The sequence below is a fragment of the Aedes albopictus genome, chromosome 2 (assembly GCF_035046485.1).
Source record: "Aedes albopictus strain Foshan chromosome 2, AalbF5, whole genome shotgun sequence".
NCBI classification, from domain to species: domain Eukaryota; kingdom Metazoa; phylum Arthropoda; class Insecta; order Diptera; family Culicidae; genus Aedes; species Aedes albopictus.
In genome coordinates this window covers 431,487,731-431,502,611 of record NC_085137.1, presented here as the reverse complement: position 1 = coordinate 431,502,611, position 14,881 = coordinate 431,487,731, and the positions used below count along the sequence as shown (strand labels likewise).

The following is a 14,881-nucleotide window of genomic DNA, read 5'->3' as shown; positions in this document are numbered from 1 at the left end:
AGTTTTGTTGCCTCAAAGGGAACTCGAACTCATTTTTATATATATAGATGTATTGATGATTCATGACGTTCAGTTCATCCTGTTTTGTCAAAATGGAATCTTTAACGGGTTTTACCTGTTGGATATTTTTTCCGCTGTTTGCTCTGAACAGTTTCCATGTTGTCCTGCAGCGCAGTGTGAGAAATATTTTTTGAGAACGTGATTTCAGGTACACCCATATAAAAACTTGGTGAAATGAAAGTTTTTTAATGTGGCAGCATGTTACATTCACTTTTGTTACGATACTTTACTAACATTTGATCATTTTTGTATGATTGACCCAAAATGAGCGGTGAATGGGGCATGAGCGGTGAATGGCGACCTCACGGTACCGCAGGCATCTATTGATGAGGATATGCAGCAGTTGAGTGTTCTCCACTGATACATACCAGGTTCCACTGGCGTATAGCGCACAGATTTCTCGTTCGAGTGGAAAATTCGGATTTTGGTGTGTCGACTACACAAATCGAAAAAAGAGTGTAAAATTTTGTGACATATGATGCACACGATTGGAGCGAGGGATATCACAGAAGTTTACATGACATATCATGTAAAAGTAAAAAAATATCATGTAATCTTCCATTATATGTCATGTTATTCAGCATGACTCTGTGTGTTTACATGACATATAACACAAATTTACATAATATCCCGAGCAGGAATGAATAACTGCCACATAACTGGAGCATACCAAAGTCAGGTATCATACCAAGACAAGGTATTGGTTGGTTATCCAGGTATTGAAAATAACTTATTTTGGTGTTTTGTAGGTATTGACGAAATACCTCAACGAGTTATTGGTTTGGTATTGAGGACTGCTTGAGGTATTGTTCAATTATGGAAAAAGCGCTATTTGTATGGAAAAATCTCCGATTATTATTCAGGTATTGCCATACCTGATGTCATTATTCACGCGTTATGCACAGAATACACACCAGTTATTATTTTAGGTATTTTACCTCTTATGCAGGGCTACTTATTACCTCATTCAGGTTGTAGGTATTCGGTTTTCCATACCTGAATTAGTTATGCTTCAGCTATTTTCTCCTGCTCGGGATGTCATGTAAACCATCATAAATGTAAGTTAATTGAAGTAAACTAAAGTTGACATTACGTGTAAATCTCATTATTTTTATCTGTGGCAATCTGGTTGTTTTTCCATACATTTCGTAAAGTCGCAAAAGCAGCCCTCGTCTTCTTGATTTGTGCACCTATGTCGATCTTTTTTTTTACTTATTCGTTTATTTGGAAGTCTCGGGCGCCACATGGGCATAACTGAGCCGAAATCTTTTGTTTTTACATTGATTTTACATTTTACAATTCATTACTGCCTTAAAACTATGTTAGTTTTGGGAAGCTAAGGTACTCGCGGCTGTTTCGAGATTAAGGATTGAAAGAAAAAAGAATAAAATAAAATTGGGAAGGACGGATTTATGGGTTTAAAACTAAATTGTTTGCTAACTTATACTAAAAACATTGATGGGAACAATTGTCCATATCTGTAACGGAACCAAAAAGAAAGGACTTTATCGGTAGACAACGACAACAAGAGGACAAACGGAAGGGGGGCGACGACATACAGGGGCGAACAACAAAACCAAAAGGCGGACAACGAAAACAAGAAACGTACTACATCAAACTCTGACATCAACATGTTTCAAAAATTGGCAAATCAGGTTCATGTATTCCAAATCAAGTCCTGCCAACATTTCTCTAACGGGTTTCTGTTGTTTTCCTCGGACCCGGAGAATTTCATGCAGCTCAGATCTGACCTCACGATACTTATTGCATCGCCACACGAGATGTTCGATATCCTGGTAAGCCACGCCACATACACAGATATTGCTTTCAGAGAGCCCAATACGGAAGATATGTATGTGCGTTCAACAAATAGTGGTTGGACACACGAATGAAATCGCGGGCTAAATCCAACCCTGTGAACCAAGGCTTCTTCGACACCTGTGGAATGATGGAGTGCAACCATCTACCCATCTCTCCATCTCTTCATTTGTGTTGCCAGCTGATCAAGGTCTCCTGACGGGCCAATGCAAAAAAATCGTCGAAGGCGATTTGACGCTCGTAAATATCGCCTTCGCTAGCGCCCACCTTAGCCAGAGAGTCCGCTTTCTCATTGCCGGGAATTGAGCAATGTGAAAGGACCCAAGCTATGGTGATGATGTATGAGCGTTTGGGCAAAGCACTCAAAACTTGGCGTATTCCTTTCAGGAAGTACGCTGAGTGCTTCATCGGTTTCATTGACCGAACAGCCTCCAGAGAGCTTAGACTGTCGGTAAAAATGAAGTAGTGCCCAGGTGGAAGAGTTCGAATATACTCTAAGGTGTAGTATATAGCCGCTAGCTAACCAATGTATACCGAACATGGCTTTTGAAGCATGTAGGTGGCGCTATGAAATTTGTTGTAGACACCGAAACCAGTCGAATCATCGGTTTTCGAACCCTCTGTGAAGAACTGTCTGTCCCCGCTAATATGCTCGAACTTACTTGCAAAAATTTGTGGAATACACACGGAACGAAAAGATTCTGGTATTCCGGTGATCTCATCCTTCATGGACAGATCAAAATCCACAGAGCAACTGTCGAAGTTTGAGAAGTTGTCACGATTGGTGTTAAACGGAGATGGGCTTACCTCCAGCGTCATGTACCAGTAGTACACAGTCATAAAACGAGTTTGAGGGTTCTGTTCGAGCAGCTTTTCAAAATTTTCTATGATCAATGGATTTACAAACTCGCATCGGATGAGAAACCGGAACGATTACTCCGCAAATCAGTCTGTCAGAGGCTGTACACCAGCAAGTACCTCTAAACTCATAGTGTGAGTCGAGTTCATGCAACCTAACGCGATCCGAAGACAACGGTACTGAGCCCGTTGAAGCTTCAGCAAGTGTGTTTTCGCCGCGGATTGAAAACAGAAGCTACCGTATTCTAAAACCGACAGAATGGTTGTTTGGTACAGCCTGATCAGATCTTCCGGGTGTGCTCCCCACCATATTCCGGTTATAGTTCGCATAAAGTTGATTCGCTTCTGGCATTTCTGTATCAAATACACAATGTGCTTCCCCCAGGTGCATTTGGAGTCGAAACAGATGCCGAGATATTGAGAAGACATGCTATGAGTGATTGTCTTACCCATCAGATGGAGCGGAAACTTTGCCGGTTTGTGTTTTTTAGAAAAGAAAACCATCTCAGTTTTCTCCGGAGGGAATTCGATACCCAGCTTGAGAGCCCAAGTAGACACATTGTCCAAAGTATCCTGTAGTGGTACTTGCAGATCGGCTGCTATTGATTCCGTTATAGAAACAAGACAGTCATCCGTAAGCTGTCTTAACGTGCAATTTTCCATGAGACAATTATCTATGTCTCTAACATAAAAATAGTAAAAAACCCATGTAGCTAATTCGTGAAACTGTCCAGTCGCCATGAGCAAAACTCATTTGCTTCTCAAACAGCAAATTATACAAAAAAAAGTTCAAAATTGGTGAAAGGCCACTTCTGTGTAGTTTGTCGGAAAGAACATCGACACAAACTGAATCAAAAGCTCTTTTAATATCCAAAAACACTGAGCCCATTTGCTGCTTTTGAGCAAAGGCAAGCTGAATTTTTGAAGCAAGCACCGTGAATATCATTGGCGTTTTTCGAAGGTAGTCCGTGACATTTAACTTAAATATTCGAAAAATATCGGTTTTTCTGTGACTTTCTAGCAGAACTGGTCTAGCCGCACAAGTTTGTCATATACCATTTTTTCAGGTTCAGCTTCCAAAATGAGCTGAAGGTGATTGAATTTAGATATGACGAAATGAATTTTTCAGCACTGATGGTAAGACCTGTCGCTGAGGAGCGATTGGCAAGATCATCGAGCTTGCTCTGCATATTAGAGCGCCGTTGAGCAAGGAGAGCAACGTCATCAGCCAGTTCGAAGTCATTTAGGTGCTCCATGGTAATGGGCTGCCAAAGCAATGCACGATTTGGTTCACGGTCAATCGCACCTACTATGATCTCATCGATTACGATGAGGAACAGTAGCGGTGATAGTATACATACATCCTTGCCTTACTCTAGCAACGACCCGGATGGGATCGGACAAAACACAGTTGTGCAAGAAAAAGCCCTGTACTATGTTTCAATGAGGCCGATGATTTTCTCATGATGATTGAGACGATCGAAAGCTTTTTCGTTATCAATGAACACCAGGTAGAGAGACTCTTTGAATTGATTGATTTGCTCCAGGATAAAACGGAGCGTGATAATATGGTCCACACAGGATCGTCCGGCACGGAATCCTGCTTGCTGCCGTTGGAGAGTTGCGTCAATATTCCGGTTCCGGTATCCGGTTAAGGATCACTTTGCAGAGGACTTTGAGAACGATACACAGTAACATGAAGCCCCACCAATTATAGCATACAGTCAGGTCGCCCTTTTTGGACACCTTTACTAAGACGCCGTACATCCAGTCGGCCGGAAATGTTGCGGTTTCCCACATGTTGCAGAATAATGTATGCAGTAGTTGTGCGGACACTACGGGGTCAGCTTTGAGCATCTCAGCTGATATGCGATCGACCCCTGGGGCCCTGTTCGATTTCATGCTACGGATGGCTGTTTCTATCTCCTGCACTGATGGAGCTTCGGTGTTGACACGGGTAATGCGTCGAACCCTTGGCGGATCATGCAGAGGTGTTGATGGCGTGACCGACACTTGAAAAAGGTTTCCAAAGTGCTCGAACCAGCGTTTCAACTGGTCAGCCGGGTCGGCCAGTAACTGACGTGTCTTTCACGCCGGGCATCGTAGCATTCATCTTAGCCCCAGTAAGGTGACGTGAAACATCGTAGAAGAGAAGGATGTCGCCGGTGTTAGCGGCTTTCTCGCCTTCGTCGGCTAGGAAGTCCGCCCATGCTCTTTTGTCACGTCTACATGAGCGTTTCACTTCCTTCTCGAGAGCCAAATAGCGCTGACGGGCTACGGCATTGGCTCCTCGTATTTTCGATCGCTCTATTGCGGCGTTGGCGTTCCTTCAATCCTCTATCTTTCTCCAGGTATCATCTGTGATCCACTGCCTTCTCCGGGTGCGTAGCTCACCCAAATTATTCTCGCCGGTGGCGATGAAGGCGTTCTTGATGGCGCTCCATTGTTTTCTACGCTTCTCCCTTCTGGAATTTTCGCAGCACGGTTCTCTAGCTCCTCGACGAAGGACCTTTTCACCGCAGCGTCTTCCAGGCGGCGTGTGTTGATCCGGCGCCCGATTTTCTCCTCCTGTCGATGGATCCTAGCAATGCGCAGTCGGATCTTACCGACTGACGTAATGTCGGCACTACGTTTGTTTCGCACATCAAGAAGGCTCCGTCTCCATTTCCGGCTGATGCAGATGTGGTCGATTTGATTTTCCGTGACGCCATCTCGGGAAACCCATGTCACTTTGTGCACTGGCCGATGAGGAAAGAGCGATCCCCCAATCACCATGCCATTGTTGGCACAAAACTCTGCAAACAGCTCTCCGTTTTCGCTCATTTCTCAGTTCTCAGTTCTTAATCTTTTTTTTCGGTTTCTGTGACTGTGTTTTGGTTTCTAAAACAGCAGATTGTTGGCCTAAGGTCCCCTATCCACCATGGTGGGGCTGCCACCTTAGGTATAGCTTCCGGTGGAGGAGCATTTCATACTCAGCCGCTGGATGCCAGAACAGACGCTGTTTGAACCGCACCTCCTTGGTGAACAGCATTGGCGGAGCCAGCATTTTCTTTTCTCTTACTCACTCTCCTAAACATGCATGAGAAAGAGAAAGATAGAAGAGGGGGCAGCTTGCCTCCTCTTTCATCCCGCTCTTTCTCGTGTATGTTTAGGAGAGTGAGTAAGAAAAAAGAAAATGCTGGCTCCGCCAATGGTGAACAGACGCTCGAGACGTACCTCCGCAATCTAGCTGAAGTCAGAAGGACAACAATGCCCAGGCAGCACTACCAGCTAAGCACACAACTCTTGGCTGGCGGCCTTTGTCATCGCTTGACCTGTGGAAGCATGAGGTAGAAACTTGTGTGGACCATTGCTATGTTGGACGCTCTCCTTATCGACTCACCGTTTTGCAGCCCTCCGTTATTAACTGCCTCAATGTTAAGATCTTAAACCGTGCATATTGGGAATGGTTAGCTATTTCTGAGTAGGTTCACTGAATAATTTGTGTAATTCTGGGCAGTCATTGAGTACTAACTACATACTTTGAATTGTAGGTACGCTTTTCTATGCTGCTCATGTAAATCATAACATCCGATACACTCAACTGGCAGACGATATGCTCCATTAGTTCAAAATCTCGATTATTCTTCATGAATCATCTCGTATCTCGTGCACTCGTGTAATTCGCTCTGCCACGCGTAGGTCTTCATCAGAGTTGTGTAAGTAGAAGCCTGTCTGACCGACGACGACAGTCAAGGATAGTTGCGCACGAAAAATTTGTCACACTACAACTGGGCTTGCCGCCACCTGACCCGCCACATAGAACAGGCCACCTAAGTCTCGCTTCTTGGGCGAGGTCCAATGAGGAACTACTTAGGGGGATTCAACCGTGCAGCATCACCTTTCTGTCAATAAATCAACGTACCCACCACGTATAATGTGGAGTATAACAAGCGGACGGCGGCGCGCGCGTGTGCTAGCCAGACATCAGTAACACCTTGTTGATCACGAGGGCTTATTCTCTGCGCGTTTGCCGTTAAGGTGGTTGGTTGCGTTTCGTTGCGTTGCGTTGTTGGACGACGACGGACGGCGATCGTCATCGGACCACACGACTTGGTCAAAGAACCATTGAAGAAGGATTATTTATAGAATAAACGCACGCCGAGGACATTATGGGGGATCAGCAGTAGAAATTAAATAAATAAATTGGAAAAGAATGCTAAATATTTTGAACGGAGCCGGTCGAGAGTCAAGCACGCGAATGGCTAAATAGCGCTGCGCCGGGCGATGAGGACGTCTTTCACGGCTTGATCGTGGAGCAACCTGTGTGGTGGGTAGGTTGACACCATTCTGCCATGGGTGCTCCCGAGCAGAGAAGAATAAAACGATTATGAAAATATTTCATAGATATGAAACTATGTGAAACACTGAAGACGACCTTACAGTTGAGGTCGAAATACGTATCTGTCAAAGGATGCAAATTTTTAATGGAATTCAAAGGAACAGTACTTAACACGAATTTCTGTTTTACTTACAGATATTCCCCTAACAAGCCCAGGTTCAACATCATCGAAATGCAACGGGTTTTCATCAATTGATTGATTGATTTGTCTTTATTTCAGAGACTTTCAGCCCTTGGCTGGTTCGTCTCTCGATTTTCATCAACCATAAACAAGAGGAATTCTGTGTTATGGCTTTCTAAGACATTCTCTTTAATTGACCAGACAAAACAAAAGCTTGTTCGGCAAGTTTTTATATCAAAAAATATTCTATAACTTTGCCGAAGATACCTACTCGCTATTTACATTTTTGAAGAAAAATCGAATTTAGGACAGTACAATAGCAGTCATGATAAGTTAAAAAGGTTTCAAAATGTATATCGTTCCAAGTGGCTTAAATATTCAAATTTAAAAATGATACTTTTTTTTTAAATTTATCTAAATTCCAAGTTTGGCAGAATTATTGATCCTACAATGTGGGTGATCTTTCATGTTATTTTCCTCTGCTCGAGTTTATTCGTTTGTCTCCTCTTTATTTTATCCTAGGGTGAGATAGAAGCAAGGTAAGAAAGCTGTTGTGGTAATTACATTTGTCACCGAGATCATCATATGGCGTCAGTCTTGTAGTAAAATTTCTAGAACTCCTGATAGGCTACACGGGGGCGAAGAAATTCGCCACGAACACACATTCCATCAGTAAACAAACAACTGCTTACACTGCCATATCGATTGCTATTTTGAATATCGTTTTGACGTCGCTTCATTACGCAACGTCTGCCGGTTTTCCTGTTTTTCGAATAAAAAGCGATCAACAAGTGATTCATAACTCATTTTACGCCTCCACCTCCTTCGTTCGTATACGGTTCCCATTTCATCACATAAAGTCCGTTGGCCGGGAATGGTCTTGAACTGCATTCGCCGTTTACGCCATTGTCCCATTTTATAATAGCTCTGCTGGACCATATCCGCCCCAATCTTCCCACCTCATTCGAATCGAACACGTAAATAAAAAGGCAGAATGCATTTTTCATCGTCGCCGTCGTTGTCGTCGTGTTTGTCGCGATTGCACCACAACATAACAACAAACCCGTATTGTAAACAAAAACGAAAACCGTCGGGGAAGCACAACAGTGTGCAGAAAACAAAAATTTGCTGATGCTTCCTGGTATGAGTCGCATTCCTGGTCGGGCCCTCGACGGGCAAAACAAGGATGCGACGAGGACGGCAGGCGACTACGCACTATGAGGTATTTGCCCTCTGTGACTGGTCAAAATAAGACCGGAACAAATATCGGAGTTTAAAATTTGTATTGTCAATGAGTGCAATCAACGAGTATTGAAAATTCTACACTGAGGGATCAAAACAAAATTCGTTTTGGCGAATGATATTGGCAGACAATTAAACGTTCCATAATAAATACAAAATTTCCCATAATTAATTCGAAAAGTCCCAGTGAAGAAACGGGGTGTAAGCAGTAATAAATAACAAAAGTTCCATAAACAAATAAAAAAATGCATAAATAAATCAAAAGTTTCCATAAATTATAGATTTTTAAGCAATTAAAAACGTCAAAAATGCAATGAATAAATCAACAGATGTAATCAAAAAGCCAATTTTCACACCAAAAAAACTCTGAATTTTCCAAATTCGATTTTTTTATAACAACATAGATGAATGATCTATTTACCTGATGGTTTATTGTAACGGGGTGAGTTAAAATCGCTGAAATCGGATGTTTACAAAAAGTTGCTCATGACAAAAGTCTGGCTAATCCTTGAACTTAAGTTTGCCGATCGTGCATGCTTTTTACTATCCACATTTTTTTACCTGTTTTCTTTTATAGTATTTAAAAATGATTAATTGCAAAGGAACTCTCGAAAATGAAATTTATTTTCTGAAAAGTTGAAAATGTAATTTCACTAGCTGAAGTTGAAACGTTCAATATTATGGCTGTAATTATGGCTCTACCCCATTTGGCATAATGCCGTTTGGCATAACACGAAGAACAGCCTTCTTGATAAGAATGTGCATAATATTTGTTATGCCAAATGTCCATTATGCCAAATGGCCGTTATGCCAAATGGCCATTATGTCAAATGGCTTTATGCCAAACGGCATTATGCCAAATGGCATTATGCCAAATGGGGTAGAGCCGTAATTATGTTTATGTCAAAACTTATTCCGACAGATTGATCTTAACCGACTTTTCGAACCCCCTAAGCAGAATACCCTCTTGAATGTAATCAGTTTTGTTCCTTAAAACTCTGCCCTCTTTTGCTTATTCTTTGATAGATATGCGTATTACGACTACCACTTGTAATCTTCCTCAATGTAGTAGATAAAATTACTTCGTACTTCACCCAATCTGAATCTTATAGATTATTACGTATGGCCATAGTTGCAGCCACTAATGCTGAGGACAATAACCTAATTTGATTCAACTTATCACCATTACTCAACGAAAACTGGGTGAAATACCAATAAAAGACTTGCGTGCCGGCCGAAACGGACTTGAGGACAGATTTACAATTTCAACAACAAGATGAAGAACAGTATATTTCGACAACGGCCACATCTCGGACACGTTTGAAGTGGAACAAAGATCGTCGAACAGTTGCGAGAGAAGAGCGGACTTGGAAAAGGAAAAACAGCGTAAAGAAAGCAAAGAAGCAAGAAGCTAGAGAAGCCTCCTGAGAACTACCTAGAGGAGCTACCTATGAGGAGGTAGCCAGAGCGATCAAGGATGCAATGACAAACCCGGTTGCTAGCCAGCGTAGAGCTCAGTTCGCCGCATCCGGTTCCAGTTCTGGCTCAGGGTCGCGTTCGAAAAAGAAATGTGTTCATAGAGTTTTTTTTATTAGAATGTATTATGATTGAATTTTATTAGAACAACATTATATTTGTTTTGATTCTCGGCTCCTCTCCCTTTGTTTTAATCTAAACACTCGGACCGGATTGTTGGACCCGGCCTTATACGCCGAAAGTGGCTTTTGAGTAGCTCTATTGAAGCATATAGTACCTTTTAGCTCTGTTACCCTGGTTCTATATTCGACTATCTTAATGGATACAGGGGTATTTATGAAAGCTATCGCCTCAAAACTCCAAGATACACAACAAGATATTATATGAGCAATTTCATTCCTTAACACACCACCAGTCTTTTATGCTAAACTTTTTTCTCCCAAAAACTGCATGTACACGAAAACTGTTTCAGTAACATAATATATTTCAGCTTGGTTCCGTTTGAAATGAGATGTAGAGAACCCTAAGAGTTCTCACAGAGTTTTCCTGATGATATTTTTAACAATATAAATAATGATTAAATTGTAGGGTAAACGCTCCCTTAGTGAAGGTAGTACCAATAGTGGTGGTAGAGGCAATCAATTCAGCACTATTTCGACCAAAAAGCTCGCAAATTACATTTTTAATAGATGCATCATACCTTATTAATGACATTAATTTAGTTTTGCGTTCCGGAATTGTCGAAAAACCTATTTAAACAATTATTTTCCTTTAATTTTTTGCTCCTTTGCACCTATAGTGGTGGGTCCCATATAGCATTGCAATGCTATAGGCAAGTTGGGCAAGTTTGGCTGAGACATCGATTTTTATGAATCGGTTCGAATCGGACCAGCAGAATCGATTCACCGATTTAATCGAATGCTTTGAATCGATGTTTTCACATCGATTCGATATTATAAAATTTTGCAAAACTATAAAATGATCCGTTTGCAGCATGGAGTGCAAGTTGGAGTATTTGTCTAAATAAATTTAATATCAAAATTTGAGATTGTTCATCGTACTGTCTCTGGAGGAATTCCTAGATGAATGCTTGGAGGAAATCCTAAGGAAATTCCTGAAAGTATTCCTGCAGGAATACCTGAAGGAAATCCTGAATTTCCTGAAGGACTCCCTGGAGAAATTCTTGGATGAATGCCTAGAGCATATTCTGGAAGAAATCTCGAAGAAATCCCTGGATGAACTCCTGGAGAAATCCCTAGAGGAAATCTGAGAGGAATCCTTGGAGAAGAAACATCTTGAGGAATTCTTGGAGAAATTTCAGAAGAAATTCCTAGACGAATTCCCCGAGAACTATTTCTGGAGGAATCGTCGAAAAAAATTCTGAAGGAATGTCTGGAAGAATCCTAAGAGGAATCCCTGGAGAAATTTCTGAAGAAATTCCTGAAGGAGTTCCCAAGGGAATTCCTGGAGGAAACCCTGGAAGAAATCCCGGTAGAATCTTTGGATACAGTCCTATAGGAATTCCTGAATAAATTCCAGAAAGAATTTCTGAAGGAATCCATGAAGAATTTCCTGGGGATATTCCTGGAGGAATTACTGTAGGAATTTCAGAAGGAATCAATTCGTGGAGGAATTCTTGGAGGAATTCCTGAAGAAATAGCTGGGGTAATCCCTGGAGAAATTCTTGATGGAATTCCCGGAAATGCCCCTGGAGAAATGCCTGAGTGAAATGCTGGAAGAATACCTGGAATAATTCCTCGGTAAATTCTGGGAGGAATTCCTGGGGGAATTTCTGAAAGAACCCCTGGAGGAATCCTCAAGAAATCCTTGAAGGAATTCCTAGAAGAATCTCAGAAGAAATTCATGCAGGAATCGCTGGGAAAACTCTTGGAATAATTCGTGGATAAACTCCTGCAGGAATTTCTGGGGAGATTTCTAAAGGAATCCATGAGGATTTTTGCAGAAATTTCTGGAGAAATTGCCGTAGGTATTGTGGAGGTATTCCTTAAGGACTTCCTGGAGGCCCCAAAAGGAATTCCTAAAAGAGTGCCTTGAGGAACCCCTGGAGAAATCTCTAGAGGAATTCCTGGAGGAATCCCTGTCTAGGCCTCTCCCTTTTTCAAGACCACCCCCATATTTTGATTGGCATCCTAAAAGAAATAACTGGTCAAAATTTCAGCCAAAACCATTGAAATTCTTTTCGAACTTGACAAAAGTTAATTCTTTCAGCACAAATTTAACACACAATATTCCTCCAGGAACGCCTCCTAAAAGTGCTTCAGTAGTTCTTCAAGGAAATCATCCAGTGATTCACCTTGAAATGTATAAGTAGTATGGTGAAACGTTCAGGAACAATACCCGGAGGAATCTATAGAGGAATTCCTTGAGGTATCTCAAGAGAAATTGCTAGAGGAATTCCCGGACGAATCCTAAGAGCTTTTTTTTCATGCAGGAATTTCCAGAGGAACTTTGGAGGAATTTCTGGAGGAATCCCTTATGGACTTCTTGGAGGAATCCCAGGAAGAATTTCTGAAGAAAACCAAGAAATTCTAGGAGGAGTTTCTGAAGAAATTCCAGAAGAAAGTACTGAAGAAATCGCGGAAATTCCAGAGGAAATCCTGAACGAATCCTTGAAAGAGTAATCAGAGAACTTTTGGAGCAATTCCTGAAGCAGTACCTGAAGAAACCCCAGGAGGAAGCTTGCAAGCAATCCCAAGAGGAATTCTTAAGGGAATCTCTAAACAGTTCCTGAAGGAATTCTTACATTAATTCCTGGAGAAGTTTCTGGAAGAATCCCACGAGGGATTCCTGAAGGAATCCCAAGAAGAGCTCTCGGAGGCATATTCAAAATAATCCTGGAAGTTGTTCCCGAAAGAATTACAGAAGAAATTCCCAGGAATCTTGGAGAAATTTGTGAAGAAACCCCATGATGTTTCCTGGAAGCAATCCCATGAGGAATTCCTTAGGGAATCTCACGAGAGCTTTCTTAGCGAATTCCTGGAAGAATTTCTGTAGAAATTCCTAGCATAAAAATAAAAAAAAAACATGTCTGCAGTAATTTTTGGACGAACTGTTGACTTGGATGGAGTCCTAATGGATTTTTTTAGAAGTTCCTCGATTCATTTTTTAATAATCTCTAGTAAAATTTTCTGAAAGAATTTCTTGAAGATATTCCTGCAGAAATACTTCGAATAATTCCAAATGGAATTGTTGGAACAATCTCCAGCGGAATTCTGGATGAAATATATTGTTAGTAGAGGAAAAAATCTCGCAGCGGGCTTTAATTTTCGCAGAGTACGACGATACGGGAAGGTTCCGGAGATGTGCGAACCTCTCCGATAGTACGCCAAACATCAGGCTCTGGTTCAATTCTTCGACAGTGTGAGCGTTTTTCAAGATGAAGCGTCTCGGTAGACCTTTTCCGGCTATCTCAAGGTTCACACGCTTTGAATTCTTCTCGTTTCGCATCACGCTCGCAGTCCAACGCAATTCCAAGGGTTCCGGAACACCTGTGACACCAAGCTGACGCGCCAAGCTAGTTTCGATAAGAGTCAGCGAGGATCCCTAATCTAAAAACGCAAATGTTTCACATTTCGTTTTTCCGTTAAAGAGTGTAACAGGAATGATCCTTAAAAGGACCGATCTTTGCGTTCGCTCGTGCGTATTACACTCCGAAGCTCGGAGCTGACGCTGACGTGGTTTTTGCGTTGGGCGATGCAGTAGGTAGTGGGTGGTGACGAGCCCGGCATTGGGCAATGTTACATCGGATTCTCGAACGACACTTCCATTGCCCGTGATCGAACAAGCAAACTTCATACAACTTGAATCGTTCGACGGCCTTTAGATGAGCTTCGAGTCCTAACTGCTGGAATGGTTCACAGTTTCTTACACGATGATCTGTTTTTCCGCAGATCGGGCAAGGTTGTCTCTCTGGTACGTGGTTCTGCACTCCCGACGTGTCTTCATGTGAATAAACATGTCCCCTTTCCTTCGGTTTGTCCTTGTCGACTCTCCCACCGGATGATTTCTGTTGAGTGGCGATCGTAACTTTACTGGCGTCGTCAACTATCTCCTCCATAAACATGCCGCAGTGCTGAAGCGTTGGTTCACTATACGCCCTTTTGAACCTGGCCAATTCCATCTTAATTGAGGCTGGCAACTTTTCCACTGATTCCCCAAGCAAGGTGGGATTCGACAGATGACCCTTCAGTTTTGCGGCTGCCAAGTGGTCGCATAGCTGCTGCACCGTCAGCCCGAAATTGATCAACGAATCCAGTCTCTCAGGCTTTGGTGCCTCCACCCGACGAACCTTGTCAAGAAGGTTTTTCACCAAAATCTCCGGTCTGCCGTACAATCGCCGCAGGGTGTCCATAATCGCTCTGACGCTCTCGGGAAACATGAGCTTCGTGACGACGGCATCTCGTGCTGGACCTCGCAAACACTCACGTAAACGAATGACGTTCTCTACGTCCGAAAAACCACACGCTGCATTGGCCGACTCAAAGCTGTGAACGAATATCGGCCATTCTTCCGGATCACCCGAAAATGTGGGAAGCTTCTTCGGCCAAACCTGTCTCGCTGCTATCTGTGCGGCGTTTGGCCCCACCCCGTGAGAGCTCATCACGGATCCTTCGTCCTCATGCGACAACCTGGAAGCATTCGGTGCAACTCCGTAGTTACGACGTCGGTTGTTGGAACCATCGCGCTCCATCCGAAAATTGGAAACGCCGTCCAACACGTTTTGTCTGTGGGCTTCTCCACGTTCGCTTCCCGCGTCGACTTGTGGTGGTTGAACTGAACTTGCCAAATCGTTATTTCTGCTGTGCTCGCTTAGTTCGTGTTGACTTTTCAACCAGGCCTTGGTCCTACTCTTGCGACCCGAAACGCTCGAATTTTGACTGCTTTCCTCGTTAGCAATCTAATCT

The 14,881-nt window shown here is 42.6% G+C and overlaps 2 protein-coding genes across 3 annotated transcripts in view; one reads left to right on the top strand and one right to left on the bottom strand.

Moving 5' to 3' along the window:
- The window catches only part of LOC115265295 (uncharacterized), a 326,298-nt gene that overhangs the window by 13,985 nt on the left and 297,432 nt on the right, over positions 1 to 14,881 (top strand). The gene's annotated exons all lie outside the window — the stretch shown is intronic.
- LOC134286890 (uncharacterized) lies at positions 13,621 to 14,667 on the bottom strand. Its single transcript, XM_062848588.1, has one exon. It carries the CDS (start codon positions 14,665 to 14,667, stop codon positions 13,621 to 13,623), a length of 1,047 nt encoding a protein of 348 aa, XP_062704572.1.

Coding starts and splice junctions, on each gene's coding strand:
- LOC134286890 (XM_062848588.1), bottom strand. CDS start 14,667: ATGGAGCGCGATGGTTCCAACAACCGACGTCGTAACTACGGAGTTGCA.